At 47.3% G+C, this 27,324-nt stretch overlaps 1 protein-coding gene across 2 annotated transcripts in view; it reads right to left on the bottom strand.

Moving 5' to 3' along the window:
• The window catches only part of ERN1 (endoplasmic reticulum to nucleus signaling 1), a 77,799-nt gene that overhangs the window by 13,137 nt on the left and 37,338 nt on the right, over positions 1-27,324 (bottom strand). The window contains exons 3-14 of one of the 2 annotated variants that reach the window (XM_054573025.1): positions 22,947-22,980; positions 21,850-21,922; positions 18,358-18,430; positions 16,120-16,242; positions 12,812-12,913; positions 11,726-11,987; positions 10,446-10,524; positions 9,241-9,406; positions 5,377-5,495; positions 2,753-2,944; positions 1,090-1,357; positions 237-327 (exon numbers count right to left, since the gene is read on the bottom strand). In XM_054573025.1, the coding sequence (XP_054429000.1) occupies positions 237-327; positions 1,090-1,357; positions 2,753-2,944; positions 5,377-5,495; positions 9,241-9,406; positions 10,446-10,524; positions 11,726-11,987; positions 12,812-12,913; positions 16,120-16,242; positions 18,358-18,430; positions 21,850-21,922; positions 22,947-22,980 (1,582 nt within the window). The remainder of the gene's footprint in view (positions 1-236; positions 328-1,089; positions 1,358-2,752; positions 2,945-5,376; positions 5,496-9,240; positions 9,407-10,445; positions 10,525-11,725; positions 11,988-12,811; positions 12,914-16,119; positions 16,243-18,357; positions 18,431-21,849; positions 21,923-22,946; positions 22,981-27,324) is intronic. The other variant, XM_054573026.1, reaches the window with a different exon arrangement.

Here is a 27,324-nt window from a genome sequence, read left to right on the forward strand (position 1 = left end):
GACAGGAGACCCGCGGACCCACAGTGCCCCTCTTCCTGTGACACAGTGGCCACTCATCAGCCTCAGAACCCAGGAGGAGACCCCAGCCAACCAGCTGGTAGCACCCAGAGGCGGAGTTTTTCTGTCTGAGTGGCAGCCATGACCCTGCTGTGCCCCGGGAGCCTGGCACGCCGCCTCAAGCCGACAGACACTCGCACCTGGCGTGGTGACGGTGCAGGGCTCTCCGATCCACTCACCGGTACACAATGGTGCCTTCGGCTCCGTGGCCTAGGACGTCCTTGGGACAGAATGAGATTTTCCCAACCATCACCATGCTGGTTTCCTCGTCTAGAACAAAACAGAAAAAAAAAAACAAAAAACGGGGGTTGTGTTACACAAACATAACCTAACAACCTTGAGGTTCAAATGGCTACAAGCTTCCTAAACTCAGATTAAGACACAGCATCTCAGAGGTTCTATGCCCCAATCCCCTGGGAGGCAAGGGTTGTTGGGTCCACTCCCAATTTGTGCCCAGGGCCACCTCCTCTCCCTGACCCTTGCTCCCACTCCTGCCTTCACATTGCTGTGAGAATGAATGTGTTACACCTTCCCAAAGACTGGGGTTCCCTATAGATCCGTCTCAGATTTGGACCTGAAACACTCAGATAGCAACGGTGGACGTGTGGAATGAAGAGACCAGCTACAGAGTCTCCAACTTGAGACTCAGGACTCTGAGGTCTCTTGTCCTGACAGCCAGCCTGAGCCAACCTCCCCGGGGAAAGAGAACCAACAGTAGCACTTTTTTCCTTGGCCCCTGACTGGCCTTGGGAATGCTCTCAAGCCAGGGGGCCAGTGCACCTCTGTCCAGCAGTGACTCCAGCCCCTTGTGGGGCAAGACGGAAGGAGGGCTCTCTGAGGGGAAGAGGCCATGGGATGGGACAGAACCCTGGTCAACAGACTGGGAGGGAGTAAGGTGGGAATATGTCAAACCCTTGGGAACAATGGCACTTCATTAACCCCATGGACACTCCCAGGAGGGTTAGGGTGCCATGTCCCTTGGGTGGTATTCAGAAGAAAGAGCAAAGAGCACCAAACAGCAACTCGCTTTACCCTCGTCATCCTGCTCTGGGGAGGGGCTGGCGCCAGTCCTGGAGGCAGAGCCGCTGGAGTAGAGCGAGTGGTTGGAGGCTCTGGGGGACGTGCTGGGGCTGCTGGCGCCCGAGCTCTCCGAGTACAGGCCAGACGAGTCCAGGAGCTCGGCGTCCTGAGCCACGTCCGCAGGTGTGTGGAAGGGCAGCTGCTGCTGCTGCAGGAGCTGGATTTTCTCCAGTTCCTTCTGGAACTGCCGGTGCTGGAGCTGCTGCTGCTGATGCATGCTCTGGGACAAGAAACATACACCGAGACAAGTCAGTGCAGCTTGTTCCGGGAACGCCAGAAGGGAGCAAGTGCACTTCATATGACCCCGCGGGGCAGGGGGAACAGCCATGGGAAGGCCCAGAAGGTCTTTCTGCCAGTTAGGCTTCCCAGGGCAGCCCATTCTCCCCACTGGAGGGGCCTGCCAGGGGCTGAATGGCCACCAGGCAGGAGCAGCAGAGGGGGCACTTTTATGAAAGTCTGGAAGTTTTTGCGAACGTGAAGCCAAACAGGGGCATTGGTTGAGAGCGCGGCGGATACGGGGAACACCAGCTCACTAACTATGGCCATGCACTTGACAAAGGGTAGTGCACAGACCATCAGCAGCCCAGAGGCAGAGAAAGCGGATGGGGCTCAGCATCTGGCAGCCATCAGCCAACAGCCACACAGCCAGGGTGTGGCAGAACGGGGCTGAGGCACAGGGGTCTGGCCGAGGTCCCGCTCCCCCCACTTCACCACAATGCCGTCCCACACTCCCACATACCTCTCCTTTATTCTGAAAGTTCAAGCAGACAACATCTGAGGCAGAGCAGTGTATGATAATCACTACCCAGGCTTGGGGAAGGTGACTGAAGAGACGGGCAGTGTGCAACGGCCCACTGGGATTTTCCCAGCGCCCTCTCCCTCTCTCTTAACCTTAGCCTAAAATCCTGGAAATGCCACCTATCAGCCGACTAACCTTGGGAAAGTTATTTAACTTCCCAGAGCCTAGTTTCTTCATTGTGGGTCGGGGATAAATAATAATGACCTCATACGACTGTATGAGATTAAAAAAAACAAACAAACAATGCAGGTGAACCCATCTAAACAAATGAAAAGTGCCCGCAGGGAGAAGGGTTTATAATGCACATTCCTATAAATGAGCTTCCTGAACAGTGTGATCTAAGTGGTAACCTTTCAGCGCTCTGAGCGACCCGCCGAAGAAATATTCCTCTAGTACATTTTATCCAAAGCATAACCGAAGCAACTACATGATTTTAACTCACTTATCTCCAACTAGAAAGTGGAAGGGATTACCAGGCCACCTTTTTCACTCTAGCTGATCCTCTGACAGTCAATTTTTAAGGGAAGAAAGCTAAACAGATTTTCAACTATTATGGTTATTCTTTAAAAAAAGAAAATATAAATAACTATTCAAAAGGAAGTGTAAAGCAAGGTTGACAAATCAGTTTGTACAGGCAAACTATACAATGTAGGTACAAAACTGTCCTTTTTTGAGGATTAGCAAGTATTAACTTTTAAATGTGAAAAGAAATGTAATTGCTTGCTTGCCATTTTGGTCCAGACCTCACTGAGGTCAGGTGCCGGGCACAGAAGTCTGGAAACCTGCGGGAGGGGAAAGGGCGGGGCCGAGCTTTACCAGGGGGTAGGTGATGATGAAGGCCACCCAGCCGATGAGCAGGAAGGTACTCAGGATGATGGTGGCTATGTCCTTGAGCATGGAGTCCACGGGGGCCTCGGGCTTGGCGGGGGCATGAGCAAACTTTTCTTCCACATCCTGAGAGATGGTGGTAGGCGCATTCCCTGAATTCTGATCAACCAGGTGGATAACCTTTTATAAGAGAGAGTGGTTACGTCACTGTGAAATTTCAAGCAAGATATAAATGAGCCAGTCAGTAGAAGCACTGACTATTCATAAGGAATGACTATACTGCAAAATGTGTCGGATGTTTTTTAAAGCCCACCCAAAGAGCACAGGGCCAGGTAATTGCTGCCTTTTTCTAAGCAATTGCCTTGAGGTGAATTATTGCTGTGACATCATCTTTACTCAAAAACAGTTTTTAGAGCAATACATTTGAAAGTGCCTTCAGATAGTATATTCTTTCAAAAATCCTCACTGAAGGCAAAAGCATCCTCCTTGGATGGTAGATCTAATAGTTGGGAAAACCCTGAAACTGTCTGTGACAAAGACGGGTGAAAAGACTGGCAGTCCATTTGGAAATGCCATTTCACATAAAAAAGGAAAACCCTGTGCACACACATGCACACTCACACACGTGTGGCTATAAAGTCAAAAAGCAGCTTTCTTATGTTGCTTGACACTTTGAGTCCAACTCCAAAACCAAAATCATTTATTCAAGTAGTCCACTATTTCTCAGTTTTTGAAAAGCTCCAGAACACTTTGTTAAAGAATATTTTTATTTAGAAGCCCCAAATTCAACAGGATAAAAGGAGGGCTTCTGTGCAAGCTCCGCAGAATCAAGACTTCAAGAACAGTTTAGGAAAATGTGCTGATTTGTTTACATACATTTCTTGTTCCGGGGGCACATGATTGTCGCCCGATGAAATGAACACACAGCCCCCTGGGGGGCGCAGGCCGGGCCGCCCGCACACGCTCACACCTCTCACCGCCCTGGTCTCCTGCCTCCAGGGTCCTTCTCTCCCCCTCCGGCTGTCCCCTCCCTCCGTTTACGGGGGCATGTGGCATGGCTGCTGTGTAGCAGGCAGCTGAGGAATGTTTGCCGAGCGTGTGATGGGGGACAACACTCATTGGGTTATATTTGCTCAAGGGTATATGTTAAAAACAGTTAAGTCTTGTTACCCCATAAATGCACCTCAGAATATGTGAACGGACTTCTAGGAGACTATCTTCATTCCAGCTTCAATGATTAAATATGAAAATCTCAACTACGGGTATCTCTGGGTGTCAGATTAAGGGTAATGTCTGATTTCCTTCTCTATACTTTTATTTTCTAAGTGTTTAGTCACGAATATGCTTGACTTTTAACAAAGTCAAAATCAGATCAAAACTTCACGGCATCAGCACTACTCAAGATCACTGTTTTTGGCCTCACTGTAACTTCCCAACCTGGCTACCTCCAGACATGAGGGACAATGCAGAATTTTGGCCCTGGAATCTTAAATGCAAATGTGATTTTCTTCTCCTTAAAATCTAAATCCCTAAAGTGCACCTTGTGATCGTGGTCCCCCATCAGCCAGCCACTGTCCTCATCCTCTGACCCTGCCCATAGCCCAGGCCCCCTCTCAGTCGCCGGGCCCCCATGACAGGGCTGCAGGAGCTGCCAGGCCCAAACGGCCCTGCACCCCCACCCCCTGACCTGCTCCGACCCCGCCCACAGCAGCGCTCTCTGGCCTTCTCCACCTCTCTGTGCCCCAGAAAGCTGCGCCATGTGGGCAGAGCAATGGTGTCCCCTGCCTTTGGTTTCTATCAAGACGCCACAGGGGAGACCGAGGGAGGAGAAGGAGGTCAAGTTCTGCAGAGCTGCTGACTACCTTCAGCTGAAGTTCTAGGCTCCTGGTGTGCGGACCCTTTCCCCGCCCTCCACTCCTGCTCCAGGCCAAACTAGTAAGAGAACCCCTGTGGGAGCAGCCCCTTATTAAACCTGCCTCAAATCACCCTAAAGTGGGTGGCAGAGGACCCTGACTAGCACACTCTATCTCGCAGGGTTGCAGGAGGGCAGCCCAGGTCACAGCCTCATGGCAGCTCCCACCTGAGTAGGCCTCGTGCGGCCCCACACTGCTTTCTGCACATGCCCTGGGGCCTGCCAGACCCCCCCTCCCCCAGACCAAGTGGCCACAGAACTTCAGGTCTCCCCACTTCTCTCTGTCTTCACTCTGCTGCCAGGGCTGGTAAGGTTTGGTAACAAGGTTCTTCTGGAGCCAAGTGATCCTGTTTCCCACTGGTGCCCACTCGGTAGCCTCAGATCCGGTCGGGCCTGTCTCCTCAGCCGCACACCTGGACACACCAAGGTGAGTCCTGCCCCCAGGCCTTTCCCTCTGCAGTTCTCCCCGCTCCAGTGCCCTCTGCCTCTCCCCCACCATTTGGTCTACTGCCTTCCCTCCCAGCTTTTGTTAATCGCCATCCCCTTCCTCCCCATCAGTCCTTAACAGTTTGTGATTTGCCGTGGACTCCCTTGCCTTCCTCTTCCCTCCTGAGTAGACTGCGAGCTCTAAGGCAAGGCCAAGGCCTTATCCCCCGACACCCAACACGATGAGCCAGCGACCGTTCTCTTCCCCACTCACTTCCTCAAAGCTCTTTTTCTCTGAGTCAGCAGGAATGACATTTTCCCTGTGTTTGGGCAGATTGTTGGGGAATCTCTCCAGCATCTTGGTCGACGCAGACAACGGGGTTTCATGGTGCCCTAGGAGAGGAAACAAAACCTTTCAGTGTCCAGTGGCCCAAGTGGCGGGAGCACTCAATGCTAAGCTCAGGCAGCAGTTGCTCTTCACTGAGGGGCCCACAATGCAAACACTCCCGTTTGTAGGGGGAGAACATGAGAGGCAGTGACCAGGAAATTCTCATCAAGAAGAGATTTTGTTACTTAATGGCATGCACACAGTATCCTGAATCTTGTATTGAGGAGGGAAAAGTCTTCTTGTCAGGAGAGGAATCAGATGTTGGGGACACATTCCAGAGCAAGACTTGCATGTGTAATTCCTAACCTGGGTTGTCCGCTGCTAACACATTACGAAGCTTTGTTAAAAGTTCAACGAGTTCTCCCTTCAACATTTACCCTTGTAACGTCACTGCACTATCGAGCATCTATTGTATAAAATGAATATCGAGCATCTATTGTATAAAAATGAGCAAAAGAGAGATAGGGTTGAATGAAGTAAGAAATCGGGATTTAATATGGCTTGATAATATGTTTAGCTCTAAAATTAAATGACTCCACAGACCACCCAAAAGGGCCAGCTCACCTCGTACTGGGCTGCCGGCACCGATGCATTCCTGTTTGTTCTGTCCCTGAGATCAGATCTCACTGTGGTCTTTCTGCTACTCTCCCAAACCTTTCAAAGGGTTATCATGTATTGCCAAGATACAAACAAACAAGAGCTAGTCCAACCTATGTACATTTCTTGATCTGGAAAAACCCCCTTTAAGTCCCTATCTTTAAGTCAGTTCTCTGTTGACAACATAACACTGTTCTTTAAGAGAAGCCTAATTCTGTTTTGAACCCCCACTAGTTGCTCCTGGTACCAAAGAACTCTGAGGCATGCTTAGCTGGGAAACTTCAGACCTCTGACTCAGACTTGCTGGTATGGCCCAGGGATCTGAATGCAAGTATCCCCGGGTGCCTCTGATGCTAAAAGAAGACCTTCGCTCTAAGAGAAATCAAGCTGTGCCTTCCACGTACCACCACCTTGGGCTGCAGTGTCCTGCCTGCCCCCGCCCCCAGCTCTTAGTGCTCCAAGTCCTGCCCCTCTGGTAGGGCACCCACCAACAGACTGCCATGGAGGTGATTAGCCTGAATTCCTCTTCCTCTTGTAGTTCTTCTTACAGACAGTTCTTCTTGTAAAGGCCCATAACTGGGCCTTTAGTAATATCATGCTTCACATTCTGAAGCAACTATGCTACAAATATAATCATAAGATCTGAAATATTTTTATGCAAATGGTACCTGGGTTTTAGTGATTTGTCTATCATGATCAATTATGTCTGGACTCCAGAGCAAGAGCATAGGCCCTGCCCTGGATCTGCTAAATCAGGATCTCCAGGGATCTCAGGTGCCTAACTGACAAAGTTCCCAGGTGAAACAGAGCACCCCAAGTTAGGACCGCTGCTCTGGGGCACACCACAGACCATGCCACTCAAGCTAAATGGACTCATTTTTATTTTCAAGATTAATGTGATGTGGGGACATCCTTAATTTCTTCTATAAAAAACACATCAAAGAACATACATAGTTCAACATGAAAGAGCATATCCTTGACCTGTGGCCCCAGTCCACATAAAGACTATCAAGTAGCTTCATGGCCTTATTTAAAAATGGCTAGGCTTTGGGGTTCCTCAAAAGGGCCTTCAGAACTGTGGGATGCTTCCCTAATTACTTCTTTATACTTTGTTAGGTTTTTCAGTTTTCTTAGTTGGGCAACTTTTCCATTTTAAAAGGATGTCATTTTGCAACTGAGCCATGAAGATTTTTTCCCCCACATTTTTTATAGTCTTGCACACATCTTTCCTGTTTCCAATAATTTTTTCACTTCTTAACCACTAGTGGGCAGTCTACGTCCCCTTTAACTGGTACAGAAAAATAAGTAGCCTTGTCATTTTTTTCCTTACTGTGGGCCCATTCACACATTTTCCAAACTATTTGTTTTATTAAAAAAAGGGTGGAATTATTTTGTCATCTCCTTTGCCCATTATTATATTAAAAAAATAATAACTAGATGAAAAATGGCTATAAGGAGTCAGGGTAAACACAGAAGAACAAGAACTGGACAGCTGCAGAGGGAAGGAGCAGGACTTGAGTGCAGCCAGTTTCCTCTCTGCCATATGTGGTCACAGCTCACGGCAGATCCGGCCCCCAAGGCCCCGCACTCCACCAAGCTGCTCCACCCCACTCTCCCAGCGCCCCCGGCTCTGCCCTCTCTCTGCCCAGGGACCAGTCAGCGGAGAGCAGCAAGAGGGAGAATGACGAGGAGAAACCTCACTAGCCCTGGTGCACTCTGGCACCCCGCTTCCCTCCTGCCCACACTACCCCCTCGGGCTGCATACCCACCTCTCACCGCCTCTGGGGCTGGGAGGCAGCAGATTTGGGGTGGGGGCCCAGGACGAGCAAAACAGATTCAAGAAAACTCTGTCCTGCTTTAAGTACTTGGGACACTTGCCAGAGACACAGTGCCTCTCACCTACGCCTTCATTGGTCACACTCACTGCCTTTGGGTGTCATCTTGATTTCTTATCTCGCTGGCTGACAGGGTTTCCAATCCAACCCCAGGGCCGTTAGTGATGGCAGCAACAGCAGAAGAGAAGGAAAAGGGCCCCCTCCTCAACACACACACGCAGGATGTCTGCTGTGGCTCCTTGACTCAGGTCCAGCCTCTGGCTCTTCACCACTCTCCGTCCCTACTGGCCTTCAGCCTCTCCTCCCCTCCCGCTCCCCCACACCGACACCAACTCCAAGTGAATTCTTCCATAGGAACTGTCCCAGTGTCCCTAACTATAAATGGAAGTAACAAGGGACGTTACAAAAGATAAGGAAATGTATTCTAAAGAGCTTAGCGCCAATGCCCAGCACACACCCTACGTTCAATGCATCAGATAATTGAACAAAGTTTGTTATAGTCATGTGCCACGTTATGACATTTTGGTTATCAATGGACTGCATATATGACGATGGTCCTATTAGAGTATAATAGAGCTGAAAAATTTCTGTCACCTAGTGACGTTGCCGTCAGGTTGCAGCACAACACATTACTCACGAGTTTGCGGTGATGCTGGGGTCAACAAACCTACTGCGCTGCCAGCCATATAAACGTATGGTGCACAGTTATGCACAATGCAAAATACTTGACAATAAACGGCTCTGTTACTGGTTTATGCATTTACCATACTATGCTTTTTATTGTTATTTTAGAGTGTCCTCTTTCTATTCATAACAAAACAGTTTGCTGTAAAACAGTGCACCCTGTTATGCTGGTAGGACCTCATGTTCACTGTGCCTCTTGTTGCAGCATTTTCTCTTGTGCTTGGTTTAATCTCGTGTTGTCTTGTGCAGTAACAGGCCTGGGCCCAGGAGCAACAGGCTGGACCACAGGGCCCGGGTGTGTACTAGGCCGCGCCACCCAGGTTTGTGTAAGTACACTCTGGGATGTTTGCAAAATGACAAAACCCCCAATGATGCATTTCTCAGACTGTACCCCCATCGTTAAGCAACATATGACTGTACTCAGTACTTGAGTTTCGGAACATTAAACGATTTTTAAGAACTGATTTGTCAACACAGCTACCCTGTGTATTTCCCCTGAGGGTAAAAATGTTCAAGGTCTGAAAGACCAACTAGGATGGGAACTGAGCACAATGCAGTTAACTGGACCTGGCAAGGTCAGCTTTGTCCACCAGGAGGCAGCAGGAGACCTGAAACAATGGGGAAACCAACTCACCAATCAGAAGCCAGTAGTTCCTCAAGTAGTTGAGCTTGTTCTTTCCTTTGAGCCCAGGGTTAAACTTTAGGTCTGTGCTGGGTGTGATCACACACTCCCCTTTGTCCCCAATGGTGACACCGTCTGTCTGGGGACCCTCCAGTAAAGGAAGAGTGCTCCCTCGGGGCTGTGGAGACAGAACTGAAGTGAGGCCTTGGGGGCAGCCCTTGCAGATGAGCAGAAGAATTTCCCTGTGACTGTCCTAAGCAAGTAAGGGACTGTCATACATCCAGGTGGGGCTGGCCCAGGACAGAGCAAGACACAAAGGCTGCAAGACTGGGCAGGAGAGAGGCTCCTCCCTCAAGAGGTGACAATGCTGAGCTGAGGACTTCAACATGGACTGCTTTTTAAATTCTTTTGTCCAGGAACTGGGACCAGGAAGTGTGTGTGTGGAATTCCAAGTGGCTACTGTGAGAAGCAGGGTAAGGGAGGGAGAATGCCAGGGCATCTACCAGTCCACAGTCGATGCACTTGCCCAGGGTGCAGTAAGCTCCGGCCACGAGCCCGCTGTTGGCTCGGGCACTGCTGGAGCTCAACTGATGCAAGTGCTGCCCTAATCACAGAAGCAGATGACCAACGCGACTCACTGGAAAGACAAGAGATGCCAACCAAACAGCTCAAACACTGTAAGGACCAAATGAGTAGCCAGGGTCATAAGGCTTCAGATGCCTGGAGACGGTGTATTAGAGGCATGGTGGCAGGAGCCAAGGAGGCTTGGATAGGTCACAAAAGGATGAAAAGGATCTGAGTAGGGAAAAGAAAGAAGGGAGAGGGCTGGAAGCGTGAGGCACAGCCTAAACAAAGGCTAAGAGAGAAGAACACGGAACTTCTGAAATCTGTGAGAAGAGGTACCTGGTTGGACACTAGCAGTGCAGTGGAAGGGCACCACGGGACTGGAACGAGGGCTGGGAACACCAGCCTGGGCAGTTTGAACTTGAACACAAAAGCAAAGGGGCGTGGCTAGGGCTGATTTTTTTCATGCAGCATTCCACGAAAGGAGAAGGTGGTATGTGTAGGAATTGTTTTTGAGGATCTAAGATCTATGTTTTGCATTCTTAACCAACAAGATGTTTATCTATGATACAAAGTCATTCTGTCGGAAAACGCAACAGGAGCAGTTAAGAGGCTGCACCGGTGAGACTCCCCACTCCCGGCAGAGGACTTACCACAACGGCAACACCCTCATGCACCATTGAGGGGGAGGCATAGAGGCTAGTAGAGTATTTCCCAACATACAGGGTGGGCCTAGGAAAAAAACAGAGGCATGCATCCCACAGTCTTTTAAATTCTGGGCTTCTGGGAGAGAAGAATTACAGCCCCACATACCACCCAGAAGAATATCCAGAGTAGCTCCTAAGCACTCTCTGGGGGTGTGAAGGCAAGAGTCCTACCCTGACAACTAGGAGAACTGGGCGGCAGGTCCCAGCTGTCACGCACAGTCTCAGTTTCCTCATTTGCAAATGGCAGGGCTGTACTTGACCATCCCCATGGTGGCCTGCAGAAAGGACTATATGCAATGATCACATGCGAGAGACCGAATGCTTGCAATCACTGCAAAGCCTCTTAGGTGGCCCAGGCCAGCACACATTGACAACTGAGTTGACACCTAAATCACCAGCATCCTGTTCTGTGATTCTTAAGAAGTCTAGAGAGTCTACAGAACCCCTGAGAAGCAGCCAAGTGCTCTAATCTGAATGCCTAAAGCCAAGGCTTGTACAAAAAATTTCAAGACTTCCAGTCCCCTGCAGCATGGTCTGGTCCTGTCTGGGCCATCAAGGAGGGGGTGTGGTTTGGCTTTGTCTGTGGTGGCAGACCCTCTGGTTATTACTGTCAATAGCCAGTTTCAGGCTGGTCGTCTACTCAATTCTGGAAACTTCTCTCAACACAAACCATATCTGAATGGTGGGGGATCATTTAGAGAGCACATTCATGCATATTATCTTATTTGATCTTCTCCAACAGCTCTCTAAAGTGGGAAACTGAGGCCCAGCAAGACCGAGTGACCTATTAACAGGAGGGAATGGAGAGAGCACAAGCCTGCTGAATCTTAGACACACACATCGTAACCCTATTCTCCTGATTTTTAAAATGAATATAACTTACAGTAAAAATTTAGAAAACACAGAAAGTTGAAAAATAAATGCATGTCTTATAGTCCTATCACCTGAGATCTATCCAAATTGTACCGTGAATACTGGCTGTCTCTTTCCTGTCCCCACCCATCATTTTAATTTATTTACTATTCAAGAATTCTGAAGCAGCTAGGGGATCCCCCGTTCTTATATTCGTGGGCTTCTGAATGAGCCAGTTTTGGTTCCCCATGCTCCTCCTGACTTCAGGGACAGCCGCTGAGCCCTGGCCCCTAGTGTGCGGCGCGGCGCACTGCAGCAGGACCAGAAGGTCACGGTCACAGCAGCCCTCTCCTGCCCCGAGGACCCTGACTCACGTCAGCTTGCTCTTGGCCTCCGTCTCCTTGGGGAAGGGGTACTTCCACTTGGTGATGCGGCCCACCTCCCCGGACATGAAGGTCAGATAGCGCAGGGTCTCCACCGCGACGTTGATGTGCATCACCTTCCTCAGACCCTCCCGCTGCCAGACATAGAAGGCCACCACAGGGGAAGCATAGTTCTGGATCCACAGGACGTCACCAGATTCACTGTCCACAGTCACCACCAGCCCGTCGCCATTGGATACAAAGTGGGACATCTCTGCACAGATCAGATAAACAAAGCCATGTCGTATCTCGCCCCATCTTGCAACCACATCCTCTAGTTTCCCGGCAAGTTGCAGCCATCCAGTTAGAGGAGACAAGACTTGTGGGGCATTCTCAGACCTCCCCCGTTTTCAGTGAGCTTGCTCAGGCTCTACAACATCAACACACCGACAGCTGCCTGGTTTACAAACGTAAGACAGATCACTCTCTGGAAGGCGATTTACTTGGTGATGTTCTTTAGCATTCCATTCGATGAATGAGAGAAGTTACTGAGGAGAAGGAAGCCTACGGAGATGCATTTATAGGAATGACGTCAAACCTATTGATCAAGCTCAAAGTCAGAGTTGATCACATCTGACCACGGAGGGGATTCCTGTCAGACTTCCAGATACCAGTGTTAAGTCGGCAAAATTGGTTTTTAGTTTTCATTTGAGTCAGAGGAATGTTTACTAGAGAAATAACTACAGGATGAGCCACGTTTAGGCAGTGAGTTGCTAGTGTCATGAGTGGATATGTAATTCTGCTTCCCACGGGCTTCTAGCAAATTCCTTCTATGACACAGAGGGACTCAGCAGAGTGTGTGCTCCCTCCTCTCAGGTTAGACTTGCTGCCATGTGACTTGAGTTTCCCTCCACACTTCTCACCAGGACCCCGCCTTCAGCACTGACTGTTTAAGTGTTTATTCTAAGTCCATGGAAAGTCCAGAACCTGGGGACCAAAAGTATCTTAAAAGAAAATCCAGCCTTTCTTCTGGAGCGACCTTCTCCTCACAGATTGCAAGTGCCACCCAGGCTCATGGAGGCTCCCAGGAGCACTTACTGTAGTCCACGTCGTCCTCGGGCAGCGAGGCTGCGTAGTCGAAGTAAGTGGCATTCCACCGGAGCTCTCGGGTCTTGGTGTCATACATGGTGATGGTGTATTCTGGGGAACACACACAGCCTATTACCCAGGGGGAGGGAGCAGGAGATGGAGAGGCAGGGGGACACAGCACCTACTGGGGTTCTGACCTTATCTAAATTACAACAGACAACTCCCCACTAAACTGCCTGTAAAAAAGGTCCAGACCATCCATGCGGAAAAGAGAAAAGGCCACGTGGAAAACTGAAGTCCCAGACACACACGTGAACCCAGCTGACAGCATGTGGAGCAGTCACGAGCCGCCTTGGTTGTGCCCTTGAACTCATGACTCACAGAATTATGAGCGATATCATGGTGTTGTTTTATGCCACTTAAGTCTTGGGATAGTTTATTACATAGCAAGAGATAGATGATATTAGAAATTGGTGCCCAAAAGTGGGAAGGTGCCACAACAAAAACCTAAAGTGTGTGGTATCGACTGGGACCAGGTAGCAAATGGAGGCTGAAAGGTCAACGTGGAGACTGAAAGAGCAATAAGAAAACTGTTGCTGGGAGCTGAAAAGGGGTGACCCAGGTTATGTAGTGGTGACACAGCTGGAAGACTCCTGCTTGCAGACACTTAGAAAATAAAAAGAAAGTACCTAACAAACTAGTGGATCTGGCTAAAGGGATTTCCAGGCAGAAAGCAGGAAGTGCTGAATGGTTTCTCTTAACTGCATATGATAAAATGCAAGACAGATAAGCTAAAGAAGGGATAACTCAGTTTTCAATCTAAATAGAGAGAGGAAATATAGAGGGTTCAGGACTGACATTCCAGCTGAAAAAGATCCTCAATGTAAAACATGGCTTTAGGGTCAAGATCAAGTCAAGGGTGAAGCAGTGGCCCTTCTTGGAGACTTTGGAAAGATTTAAGTGGTATTTCATAGCCCTCTGGTATGTAAGAGGGCTCTATGAACTCTTAAGAGTGGTGTCCATAGCACAAAGTAGAAAGATGTGTGGGTATGGCTTTGTCTAATAGAATAGACTATAGTTTGACACATGCAAAGTTCACAAAGTTTTAAAAGGAGTAATATCAGCCTGGACTAAAAGAACCAGAGACAGTCAAAATGAAACAAACAACAAAAACCCCCAACTTTCAATGGACAAGAAACAGATTAAGAAAGCTGTAAAACACTAACCATTTCTTATGGAAAAGAAAGGTCTTCTCAGAGGGCAGGACCAAGAGCTGCTGAAAACCATGTACCAGGGAACCATCCCCAGAAGGCAAGACTAGGCCCTAATCAGGGAACCTTCCTGCCTTCAGAGCAGGGGGACCTGGAAACATTCGGGCTGGGTCCCAGAATCGCGAAGCACCAGCGCCTGCATGAGCCTCCCACCGCTTCCCTGGCTGTGGGGAGATCTGTGTCACCACGACGCCGGCCTTGCCCGCCTCCCAACCTGATGGAGATCACGAGGGGCTGCATTTTGAGACTGATGCTGCGACTGGACTCGGGGGTACATTTGAGTATATTTTGCATGTGGGAGGGCCGTAAACTATTGTAGCTGGAGGGAGGCGTAAAAAGATCATCACCACCATCCCCATCCCTGCCATGTGCGTGCCAGTCTCCCCATCAGAGGCTGAGTCTATTTCCCCAGCCCTTGATTCTGGCCTGGCCTCATGACTGGCTTTGACCCACAGACTGCAGTAGTCAGGAGGCTCCGGAACTTCTGAGCCCAGGCCTCAGAGGCATGGTAACTAACATCCACGCTTACTTAACGGGTTGGTGGCGGTGGGGGAGGGGGCGGGGGGGACCCAGCTGTCATGGAAAGAAGTCCAAGCTCTTGTGTGGACCTGAACCAAGGGTCGACATCTGAGTGAGCCCAGCCAACAGCATGTGGAGTACAGACCATCCGTTGTCTGTTGAGCGGTCCCTGAATTTCTGACCCACAGAATCCTGAGCAGTGAAGTGTTAGTGTTTGAAGCCATTCAGTTAGGGTGATTTGTTACGCAGCAACAGGTAATGAAACATAGAGACCTCCCCCATCATAACAGGAGAGCCCAGCCAGCTCCTACAGGGCCCCAGGTTAGTCTCCTCATCCTTAGAAAATGCACTGTTTTCCAGAGCACCTGAAGGAAGCTTCCGTCTTTTTAAAGTCTTACCTACCTGAATGTTTAGGCTTAAATTGAGTACTCAACTGTAATGATTTCTTTCCAGGTGTAGGGTATAATTTTCTCCTTCTAAATGTTTTCTTGCTCCCCCTTTGAGCCCTGTGTTAACTGTCTGCTCTGCAGTTTGTGTGGAGCACCGGTAGCTGCCGGGGGCTGCACACGTGCGATGAAAAAGGCAGATCCCCGCAGTGAAGGGGCTCGGCATCCACCGGCTCACCCGCTCGCTCGCTCGCTCGCGCCAACGTCTGAGCACCTGCTACATGTCGGACAGGGGCCCGCCGTGGAGACACGGCAGGTGAGCAAAACCAAGCCCTGCCCTCGGGAAGCTGATGGTGCAGCAGGGGAGGCGGGAAGTAGGCACATCAGACTCCGAAGCATGCGGTGACAAGTATTAAGAATACAAGAGGGTGGGTGAGCAGGGCAGGGAGAGTAATGGGGGGAAAAGAGGGGACAACTGTAATTGAACAACAATAAAAAATTTTAAAAATATAAAATAAAATAAAAAAAAAAGATGAGGCTGAAAAGAAAGGTGATAGACTATAGTGTGCTGAGGAGGGTGCTGCTGATGCCTTAAAGGGCCGGTGACAGGAGGTGAGATGGCCACTGTCACGGGCCCATGTGGCATGTGTCCCAAGGATGGAACAGCCGCTGTCCTGGGCAGGGACAGGGAGCTGAAGTAAGGAACAGGATTCATAGAGAAGGTGGCTTTTGAGCAATGATATGAAGAAAGAGAGGACACTGGCCAGACAGGCAGAAACCTGCACACCTGAGAGAGAGGGACCTCTAGTCCAAGTTTTTAAAAATAGCACTGCTTGTTCTGGGAGCTGCAGCTAGTTCATCTTGGTTGGAAAATGTTGAAATGAGGGAGGGGGAGGTGAAAGAGGTAGCAGCTGCATTCCTGGGGCTTTGTGGGCCATGTACAGTTAGGCCTATAATCCCAGGCATGGGGAATCACAGCGGGTCTGAGAAAGGGGAACCATGTGGTAAAATCTGTGTTGGAGAAATCAGCTCTGGCCACCTTCTCAAGAACAAAGTCCAGAGGCAGAGACCTGAGGGGAAGCTACTTCATGTCCTTTCTGGAAACAGGCAGGTTTGTACATGACAAAAGGTCCCTTCCTACCTGTTCGCCCAAGGTACAGAAGAGAGGTCGACGGGCAGAGGCTATCAGCAAAGGCCGAGGACAAGGTCTGTTGCTTCTCTCCGGTCAGAAGGTCAATGACATACCAAATGTCCTGCTTTTTACCTGAAACGTCACCAGGACACACTGTGGTTACATTTGTCCTATACAGAAAAAATATTGCTGCCAAACCAGCAGCCCAAGACGTCCTCTGTGCCGAGGGACAGGCCTGAAATTTTCACGATGTCAAAGGATCGCCCTGCTCCAAGGGTGACAAGGTAAATGGTAACGTGAACATAGTAAGATTTCTTGGGCCACCGGGTCTAATAATAGTATAATAACCTAATCGTGTATAAAAATTCCTCCAAACCTAATAACTCCTAGATTGTATTGCTTTGATTAGTGGCCTTAAATATTACAAGTCTGGGCTGTGAAGGGAAGTTCTTGTCCCATAGACTAAGATCTATATAAATATAGAAATGTGCCCAGCGGGTCATCTCTCTGGTAACCATCATTCGTACACCTCAACATCCCTACTAATGAGCTCACTTGTAAAGAGGATCCACAGTTTTTGTTTATATCTTTAATTAGCTGGTACCTGGGACTGGGCAGTAGAGTTGGTTGCAACCTGGTGCAAACCCCATCCCAGCCAGTAAGCCATTCCCCAGCCACAGGCTCTACCTCTCACCTTGGTCAGCTGATTAAAAGGAATGAACAGGCAGGCGGCACAACCAGACAACACTTAGGAAACTCAGAGCTGTGTGTCTACAGTATATACCCCAGAGCATCAGGGTAGCGGTGAGTTAGCAGCATGGGCCTCCCATCTGAAGGCCAACACGTTCACCGTGATGTGTGTGTGCCATTTCTGTTTCATAAGGCCTGGCCTCTGGTCACTTGTATCTTCCTAACTTATGGGCCAAGTTGCCAATTTCAATGGATTCTTGGAAGCAGAGTGCCAGGAAGGGCACAGGCATCTGAATTTGCTGAAACTACGCTTAGCTCTAACAGATGTAGAACACATGCCAAGTCCACATGTTTGATACCTGTCCATGGATTGTAACTTTCTAGTCTCAGCAACAAATCTTAATATGAAAAAAATCTGAACATAAGTGAAAACATCGCCAGACAGCTGTGACCATGATCCCTTTCCGTTTGGCATGGCACCACTCTGGTTACTTTGAGGACCATTACAGTCTCCATAACCCACCTACCACTTTAATGGATGGATTGAGTGACAGCCACACTAAAACATGTAATGGACTCACTCAAGAGGGCACCACACAAAGATGATGGAACCACAATATCCTAAATGCAGCATAAGTGATGAATTACTGGCAAAAGCTGGAAGGCCGTATTGAAAACAGTGACACAGATGGTCAGAAGGTGCTCAGAGGGGCCTGGGGCCGAGGGCCTGGCACAGAGGAGAGAATGCCTGGCTGAGCACTTCCTCCAACTCCCTAGGCTGCAGGGGCGGGAAGGTGGGGGCAGTCTTCACTCTGATGGTGTGAAAGGAAGCCAGAGCCTAGGGTCCCTACCAAAAAGTAAGGTTCGGCCTGCACTTGAGGCCCAGAAATACACACAGCGCTCCTGCAGCAGGAACAGGCAGTAAGCACTTTCAGTTCCTCCAGAAACTGGTGTATAAACACAGGATATTATTACTACTATGATTTCAAGATAAATACAGCTCTCCTTTGTGTTACAAATGCATTTTTATTGACATTTTGGCAGCAACAGGGTAAAAGGAAAGCAGGTGATCCGATGCTTTGAAAGATGTGACCCCTGCAGGTATGAAGGCAGCTTATCTAGGCAAGGTGTTAAGTGTAGTTTTTATCCAATATTCTGATAGCAGGAAATACTAAGAAAGCCCGATAATTAATAGGCAAGAGCCTGGCTTCCCTTTCTTGGCCCAGACTATTGTATTCACTTAAAATTTCGTCCAATTACTTCTGGGTATGTTGCAATCTTTAAATCACAGGGGTAGGTCAACACAGCAGCTAAAAGCTTGTTAAATGAGTAACCATATTAATGGTGTCAAGTCTGTTCCCAAGTGGGGGGAACCCTTTCTTAATTGTTCAGTTGATCCTGGCATTGAAAAAGCCCAACCGAGGCAAGAAAGACCTTTCCCAGAAGGGCCAGTCGGGAGGGACTGCACACCTCTGTCTCAGAGACGCCACTTCCCCAGGTTCTGGGGCTCATTTCCAAAGAACTCCAAGTTTCAGTGAGGAAAACAGGAACCCTTACCCATGTAGAGAATTCCATCTGAACTTCGGCACGGGGATGCCTGTACCAACTCCGGGATGGTAAAGGGAAGTTTCTTTAAAAAAAAAAAAAGAAAAGGAAAAAAGTTAACCAAGTCTTATGCAATTATTACAATTTTACGGCACAATCTGTTTGTTACCCAATTCTGCTAAAAAGAGGGAAGCGCTGGTGATGGGAGGCGGGAGTTTCTCTAACTGGAAACCAAGGAGAAGGGGAGCCCCGGGCCTCCAGATCTATTTTGGACAGGCTCTCGGCCCCCAGGTCCCTGGCACAGCAAACTCTAGCTCCTTTACTCCATGGGCCCGTCCAAGTCTCTTTTCCAGAGCACTTCTGGGGACGACGCAAACCTTTTCTGAAAAGACTTACACAAATATGGAGAGTTACACAATCTTTGAAATTCTAAGGGGAGGGAGGGAAGAAGTCTCCAGTCTTGGAAAATTGACCCAGGGCCAGCTAAACTGAGTAGAATATCAATGCTTTTCAGAGGGAGAGTGAGCCACAACATTAATTCTGAGAGAAGCAATTGCGGTGCCCAGCTGATGCTTCGAGAAAAAGGAGAAGTCATCATTATGTGGGCAACATAAGAGTCTGAAGTGGAAAAGAAGTTTTAATGTTTTCTTCAGCAAAAAATTCTCTACTGAAAAACAAAAGAAAACTGAACCTTTTGGTATTAAAAGGAAGTTATGATAGGTGCCAGGAAAAGAAACTCAAAGAAATCCACAGGTTTCAACTGCATTTCATCATAAAACCGATTCTTCTGAGCCTACAGCTGACATCTGACGAGTCCTTTTGGTGAATGTTTCGGTAGACTTTATTTTTGGAACATTCTGTGTTCTTGAAACTCTTCTACAGATACCTGCTTCTACTACACTGCCTTTTTCTCCACAAAAGAAAAGACTTCTCTCTTGCTTCAATAAACAGAACTTGAAATCATTATTCATTTGGATTTTCCCATCACCCCAACATTTAAGCTGAGTCTTAGAAAAGGAAAAAAAATGCCCCAGAGAGGCTGTAATGACTGGGCTTCTGCCAGATGTTTCTGAGAATCAGAAAGTTACTGCTAGGCTTCCAGCCTGGGGTTCTGTGGTATCTGCGGAGCCTCCCGATTCAGGGCTCGGGCTGGAAACATGTTGTTCCTAGAGCTGCTAAACCGCAGTGCTGGAAGGCACGGGGAGTGGTAGTCAGAGCATCCTTTGGAAGTTATATTGGTTTTCAATAAGTCCAATGCTTGAAGCTTTGGCCATGTGCACGTTCCTTCACCTCCCCAGGCACAGTGTCTGCTCCTCTAATCCGGGGCAATAGTGACAGCCCAGTTTCTGGCTAACAAAGGGCTTCGGAAATGGAAGTTCTAGTGATGTGGGGAGAAATGCTGAAGGTGAAACACACACACCTCCACACAGGGCTTGCCCTTCTCCCACCTGTTTCAGCCACAGGCAGTCATCAAATAATTTTAAAATACCCAAATTAGAGCTCCCAAGCCAACAGCAGTCTAGACCAGTGGTTCTCAACCTTGGCTGTACATCAGAGGCTTTTAAATTTTCTATTGAAGCAGAACTTATACACAGAAAGCTCATGAAGTGTACAGCTTGGTTACATTTTGCAACGTGAGCATGCCCATGTAACCAGCACCCAGATGAAGAAATGGGACCTTGCGAGCACTGAGAGCCCCTTCTTGCCCCCTCTTCAGTCGAGACGTCCCAGGGTAACCATTATCCCGACTTCGAAACATCATAGACCAGTTCTTCCTGTCTCTGAGCTTTACACTGTAGTAATGAATCATTCATTGTGTAGATGTGCTTGTTTGTCATCTTTTGTCCAACTTATTTTGCCATCTTATTTTGGCAAGACTCATCCATGTTGCAGACTATACTTATTGGTGTAGACTATTAAATTGTAAACAATTCTATAATTTTTTTATACTGTCAACTATTGATGCTATTTGGATAGTTTTCACTTCTTGGTTATTATAAATAGTGCCACAGAACATACGGGCACCTTTCTTTTGATGAACACATATATGCATCTCAGTTGGGTATATAACCCAGGAGGAGATCACGGCCACAAGGCTGTAACAGATACTGCCAAACAGTTTGCCAAACTGGTTATACCCATCTGCACTTCCACCGGCAGCATACGTGGGTTTTGGCTGCTTCAACTCTCCTCCTCCTACCTCTTTTCTTTCTCCATTTTTCTCATTAGCCATTCTAATGAGTGGGCAGTAGTACAATACTGTGGTTTTTATTTACATTTCCTTAATGACTAATGAAGCCGAGTACCTTTTCCTACGTTTATTGACCATTTGGAATCCACTTTTGCCATTTTTCTACTGGGTTTTCTGTCTTTTAAAAATAATCCATAAGAGTTGTTTATATAGGGTGGGGCAAAAGTAGCTTTATAGTTGCGAATACGCAAAACACAGTTTATTCTTATTTATTATTATTTATTGATTATTGTATTGTTTTCCACAAAAACAACTATAAACCTGCTTTTGCCCACCCTGTAGATTCTGAATATGCGGACTTTGTTGGATATGGGTATTGTGAATACATGTGGCCTGCCTCTCTTAATTGTGTCTCTTAAAGACAAAAAATTCCTAATTTGAATATAATTAAATATATTGATTTTTTTCCTTTATGGCTAGTGTGGGGCATTTTTGTTTTGTTTTGTTTTGTTTTGTATTCTATTTATGAAATCTTAACCTACTCTAAGGTCACGAAGACGTTCTGCTACTTTTTGTCTTAAAGCTTTGTTTCGCATGTCGCGCTGAGCTAAGCAATCTGTCTGGAACAGAGTTCTGTGTGCCTGGTGTGAGGTAAGAGCCAAGATTTTTTTCCTTATGGATATCCCAGCTGACGCAAAGCATTTTTTGAAAAGACCAACCTTCCCCACTGCACTGTAGTGTTGCCTTTGTCGCAAATCAGGTAGGTGCTCGTCTGTGGAGGCCTGTTTCTAAATTCTCTTATCTGGGTTGTTTTTAAAAATCCTGATGCCTACATTGATTAAATGGAAACTTTGGAAACTGGTACCTAGACTCAGTATTTCTTTAGATCTCTCCAGGTTATTACAATGTGTAGCTAAGGTGGAGAACCTCTGTCTAGATTCTCAAAAGGAGATGAGCGTATCACGTACTCCCTATGTGGGGATGTCTGCAGGGGGACGGGCAGTGTTTCAAACTACACACCCCTCCCCCAATTTGAGAATCACTAGTGTGAGTGAACCCTGTTACTGAAGGGAGTACTATACCTGTCCAGTGTGTTGGCTGGGCCATCAGAACCTGCTGGTCTAGGTCAATGTTTCTGAACTCTGGCTGCCATTTAAAAGCTCAGCTTGGAAGCCATGCAAAGACACCGATGCTCAGGCCCCACTCCAGACCACCTGAATCAGAATCCCCCCAGTGTGTCTTTTAAGTTCTCAGGTGACCTCAATGTGCAAAAGTGGAGGATCACTGGTCTAGAACCTCTGGAGAACACTCACCGTCAGGCCTTCATTATTCTTGCCCCCAAGTGTGTACAGGCTGCCGTCATTGGGGTCTGGGAGGAAGGCAGGCCTGGAAGTTAAGCAGTAAGTATCAATGATAAATGATGGCCCAGGGCACAGAACAAACCACCACAGCCAGGACTGGGGGAGGGAGACAGAGAAGGTGGATACAAGCTGAGTCCATCCACTATTTTTTCACTTTAGCACAAACAAAATATCCCTAGTGGGGTATATACTGTACTTGAGGAGAAAAAAACAATCCGCAAAAGAAAAATTGCGAAACATCAAAGAAGAGTAAATCATTGGGTCAAAGCAGTCTGGATGAGGATAAAATAAGTGAAAAGGACCCAACGAGTCTGCTTTTCAGTTTCCAAGTCAATTGTATATAGAACTTCAACGATTAATACTTAATAGCATGGCACAGCACGTAAACAGGTAGAACAAATCTACCTTTAGGGTTCAACAAACATTTATTTTTAAACTGGAGGCAATAAAAGCAGACTTTTCGAAGGCTTGATACCAGAAAGAACCTGCCATGGCCATGGATAAAAGTCTCTCAGCAGGTAGCTTCCCCTGCAGCAGGTGTGAGGTGGTCTTTGGTCAAGTTAACCTGCTAAAGCCTACACCTGGTCACTCAGAACCCTCGGATGAATCTCTTCTCTACTTAGGAAGGACTGTCACCGGAGGCTGTTACAGGTGCCATGCAACTTTTATTCTCACACACACACTATAGTAGCAGGTCACGTTCGTGTTTGTTCTCCACAATTAACACTTCCAGAGGGAAAGATCTAAACCCTTAGGCATTCCTTGGAAGCTTAAGTTCAAAACTCATCCTAAGTTCCATCTCAAATAAGCCTTTTAATACCACTGCCTTACTCCCCCTTAATGCCCCCAAAGGAACTCCTCCCAAAGGAACAGAGTACCCTTCCCAGACACAGGCTCCCATCACAGTACCTGTAAGACTTTCTACATCTCAGTCATTCCCATTCTTCCTTAAACTTATGCATATGTACTCTTAGCAACTAGCTTCATAAATATTGAATAATTCAGAAAATGGATTAAAGGGAAGTACTGAAGCAAATGGGAAAACTTACTCTTCAACATGTGTTGGAACCTGCAGAACTGGATCTGTGTAAAAGAACAAAGGCATCATCAGACAGACTCTAAAATACCAGGATTCCTAGAGAGTTCTCAGGACCAGTTCACAAGCTGTACCGATAACTTAAATTTACCTACATGAGATAACATACGTGAAGGCACTTTAGAAAACACACACACAGAAATGTAAATGTAAGCTCTTATGACTGTCCCTGAGACTGGATAGAGAGCTGACAGCGAAATGGAACAACTGTTAAGAAACGTGCAGATAACTCAGGGAACGAACAGAGGAAGAAGAACCAGTCACAGTCCATAGTGGATAGTGGCTCCACAGTGTCACTACCTGACACATCAGGGACTTGTAAAACCTAAATCAATACCTTGCCAAACACTTGGAGAGGTACTAGATATTCCCATCAGGGAAAGCAAAAACCGTGGCCTAAGAATCAATCTTGCTGTTGATGAGAATTTGACTAGGTAGAAAATGGATGCACCCCTTTGGGGCAGCAATATGGCGATCTTAGAGCCCGCAAGTGTTCATCCTCCTGATTCTACAAAGTCTACTATAAAAATAACACAAAATACAGAAAATGTTTCCTGTGCAAAGATGCTCATGATTGCATTACAAATGACCTAAACTATTCAGGAAAATGGTTAAATTATGAAATGTCCACTTACAAGAAAATTAGGGCTCCTTAAAAAACTTATAAAATTTTAAAAACATGTACAAATCTCTATATTATTATGTTTAGGAGAAAAGATAACATTGTCCATAGAGTATTCATGCAGCTAAGGAGAAAACCTTCAAAGCACATGGAAAAAAGTACATGCAGAGGCAAAGAATGCTAATTGTAAGTTATCTCGGTTGGAAATATAAGTGACTCTCCCACCTCCTCTCTATTTCCCCAAATTTCTACAAAAGTAGGCATTACTTTTTAAATTATGAAAAAGTTTTTTTCTCAAAGTCAATGATATATTTGCAGTTGTCAAAATGGCAGAATTCCTCCTTCCGTATGTCCTCCCCAGCACAAATCCAGAAGATGCGTCTGATCCCTTGGTGTGGACGGTAGTTGGGGAGAGAGGCCGCTGACACCGCAGTGCCGTGACAGAGCTGAAACCCACAGGCATGAGATGGCACAGTAATGAGGTATTTCTAGCAATCAAAAACCCCACGGGGAGCCCTGGCTGGTGTGTCTCAGCTGGCTGGAGCACCATTCCACAAACCGGAAGGTTGTGGGTTTGATTTCCAGTCAGGACACATACATGGGTTGAGGGTTCGATCCCCTGTCGTGGTATGTACGAGAAGGCAGCCCAATCGATGTCTCTCGCACATCGCTGTTTCTCTCTCCCCCACCCCCTTTCTCTTTCTCTAAAAGCAATTAAAAAATGTCCTCAGGTGAGGTAAAAAATTTAAAATCCCCATGGGCTGTACAGCCACACCATCCACAACTTCAAAGCTGGGAATGAGGATAGCAAATATTGTGATATGATTCTGGACACAGAGTTCCAGGCCCTGCAGCTCTGCCTACGGTGACAGGCAGCTAATTCTCCCAGTCAGCTGGGACTATCAGACAAAGAAAGCTCTTTCAAGCCTTATCTTTTGTTGACTTTGCTTTACAAGCCCAGCCCCTACATGAAGGCATACAGTGTTCACAACTACAGAAGTACACACACCACATGTAGTCCGTAGGCAGCAAATAAACAATTCATTAAACAAAAACATTTTAGGAAACAGGAAAAGCTTCCAGTCAGTAAGCATATGTTTGTTGTTCCCATTAGTCGCCTCTCAGTAAAGGCTCACAAACAGACTGATGCAAGAGACAGGAAATCAGGGCACGTGGCGCTCACCCCACTGAAACAGCCAAAGTGCCGCGGCAGCCTGGTTACTTGAGCGCAGCCCTGCGGCCAGGAAAAGCAAGAATGCCAGACCCCAAAGCAAGCACAGCTGTCAAGAGCGCACGCATCTTTTTGGTTTGTTCCAGAGGAAGAGGACACTGCCAAATTCTAGCAAGTCACCAGAAACAAGCCATGGAGACCAATAGGATTTCAATTTCTGTTCGAAAGTCTATCTTTGTTGTACAGTGCTTGCTCACTCTCAGGGACTCATCTTCAGGTGCGGATTTTCCTGGTTTTCTAGAGTTTATCCACTGGTCACCTGACATGGAGGTCTCAGGTCCCCAAATACCCTGCACCAGAAAGGTTCCAGGCTGTCACCGGCAGGAGCCAGGAAGGGATGGGTGGGACAAGAGCACAGATGTTTGAGGACCACGCTGTTTGTCAGGCTAAGGAGGAGCCGCGCTCCAGTAAGAGCACCTTCTGGCCATCCTAGCATGCCCATCCACTCGGCAGCACGGGGCCCGCAACACACACCTGCAGAACTCCAGGCCACACAACAGCACAGCCATGAAGACAGCTCTCCCAGAGGCAGGCAAACAGCTACCTTCTTGTCCTTAAATCATTTGAATTTGAGATCTGCTTTAAAATACTACAGAAAAAAAATCGTGTGGAGGAACAGATAAAAGAAAAACAAATGGCAGCCTGTTGATAACTGTTTAAAGATGAATATGATAACATGGGGCAGTCATTCGACTGCGCTCTCTACATATATATGCTTGAAATTTTCCATAATATAAAAGGTTAAAGATAAAAAACATTGGGAAAGCCAGCAAGCTAAAAGCAAAAAGCATCATTTGAAAACATGCAATGAAAGCCCAGCACGAAAAGGTGATTCTTTTTGATTTAACAATGGGAACTGGTATCAGGCAAGATTCTTGTTTAAAAAAAAAAAAAAAAATTCAGCCATGAGAAAAGAAACTTGGCCTAACTATAAGAATATAAACAAATACTGCCACAAAATAAGCCACTCTATCTATATAGAGGCTGATAAGGACAAAAGCTGTTTTACTTTCACAAAGGAAAAAAAAGGGGGTTACTTCACAAGTATAAAAAGGGGTGTTATTCCAGCTGAAAGTAAGGATATCAGGTAAAGGAAAAAATATCAGAAGAGGAGAAAATGGCTAAATGGCTGAAATTTGTGACTGGTTTCCTGGGTTAACATGGGAAGAAACGAACCTGCTCAGTGCTTCCCTGGGAGCAGCCACGGGACTCGACCTGACACCCCTGGCGGGTCAGGCCCGAAAAGGTGCAACCTTTACACCTGGAGGAACCTGGGTGAGATTATGGGACACGCATTGTTCCTGCTTTGTGCTAATCTAATGCTCCTTTTTACTTGAGACAGAAGTCACTCAAAATAGATGTTCACATCTTCCCTTTGCCTAAGTTATGAGGGTAAAAATTTAAATATTTTTGCCTCCAAAAGAAGTGCTAGCCTCCTTGTTTTCTTAGAATACTGCCAAGTATGCCCCCGCCCCAGAGCCTTCGCATTTGCTGTTTCCTCTGCTTAGGTCTTCGATCAAATGTCACCATCTCAGAGAGGTCTTCCTTGACCACCTCCAACCCGTCAGGATTCCTTAACCTCTTCCCTGCTTAATTTTTCTCCATGATGCTTACTGCCTCAAAGTACAGTTTATTTTATTTTATTTAAGGCCTAACTCTAGCCACTGTAAACTTTGTAAGGGCTGGCATTCATCTTTTTTTGTCTGTTATATCCCAGAAATCTAATAAAACAGTGCCTGACACACAGGAGGAGCTCAATATATTTGTTAGTTTCCTTCCTATTTCTATTCCTGCCCCACATGGATATCCATCGTTCATTACTTCTAATAGTTCAGCAACTATGCTCTGTCAACCCTCAATCCAGAATCTATGCAGCATCCCCACTTCCTTCACAGAGCCTCTGAGCACTGCTGAAGAAAATGCTACACTCACACTGGGAGATACCATTATACATCTATGGCCAGCTGGGCCCCATGTCAGAGGAGGTAAGTCTATCCACTTCTGGTTGGCTTCTGCTCCCTGTTCCTTGCAGCTGGTGTTTCAAACCTTCGCTCCTGGCCTCAAGGTCCCCCTTCTCTCCACTCTGGACTCAGCCTCCTGTGGCACAGGGGGGCAGAGTGAACCCTCTGAAACTTCCTACCCTTCACCCTCCAACTGTGCCCAACTCCACCACTCTTCCCTTCACATCTCTATAAAAGGACAATGGTTTCACCTTCATATTCGTAGATATTCCACACTCATCGATCTAAGCCTCCAAGCAGTATCCTGTCTCCAAGGATCTTCAAGTCCCCATGGCTGGCTCACTCCTCCCTCTGCCTCTGACGCACCAAACCTCCGGGCTCCCCTTCTCCCTTTCGCACATGCTCTCCTTTCTCTCCTCATGGATCCACTTTATGTGTGCAGTTCAATGAGTCTTGGAAAATGAACACATGCAGGTAACCACCCTCACAATCAGGATATAGATTATGTCCATCCCCC

The sequence above is a fragment of the Pteronotus mesoamericanus genome, unplaced genomic scaffold (assembly GCF_021234165.1).
Source record: "Pteronotus mesoamericanus isolate MK-2021 breed Mesoamerican mustached bat unplaced genomic scaffold, CSHL_Meso_final contig_246, whole genome shotgun sequence".
NCBI classification, from domain to species: Eukaryota; Metazoa; Chordata; class Mammalia; order Chiroptera; family Mormoopidae; genus Pteronotus; species Pteronotus mesoamericanus.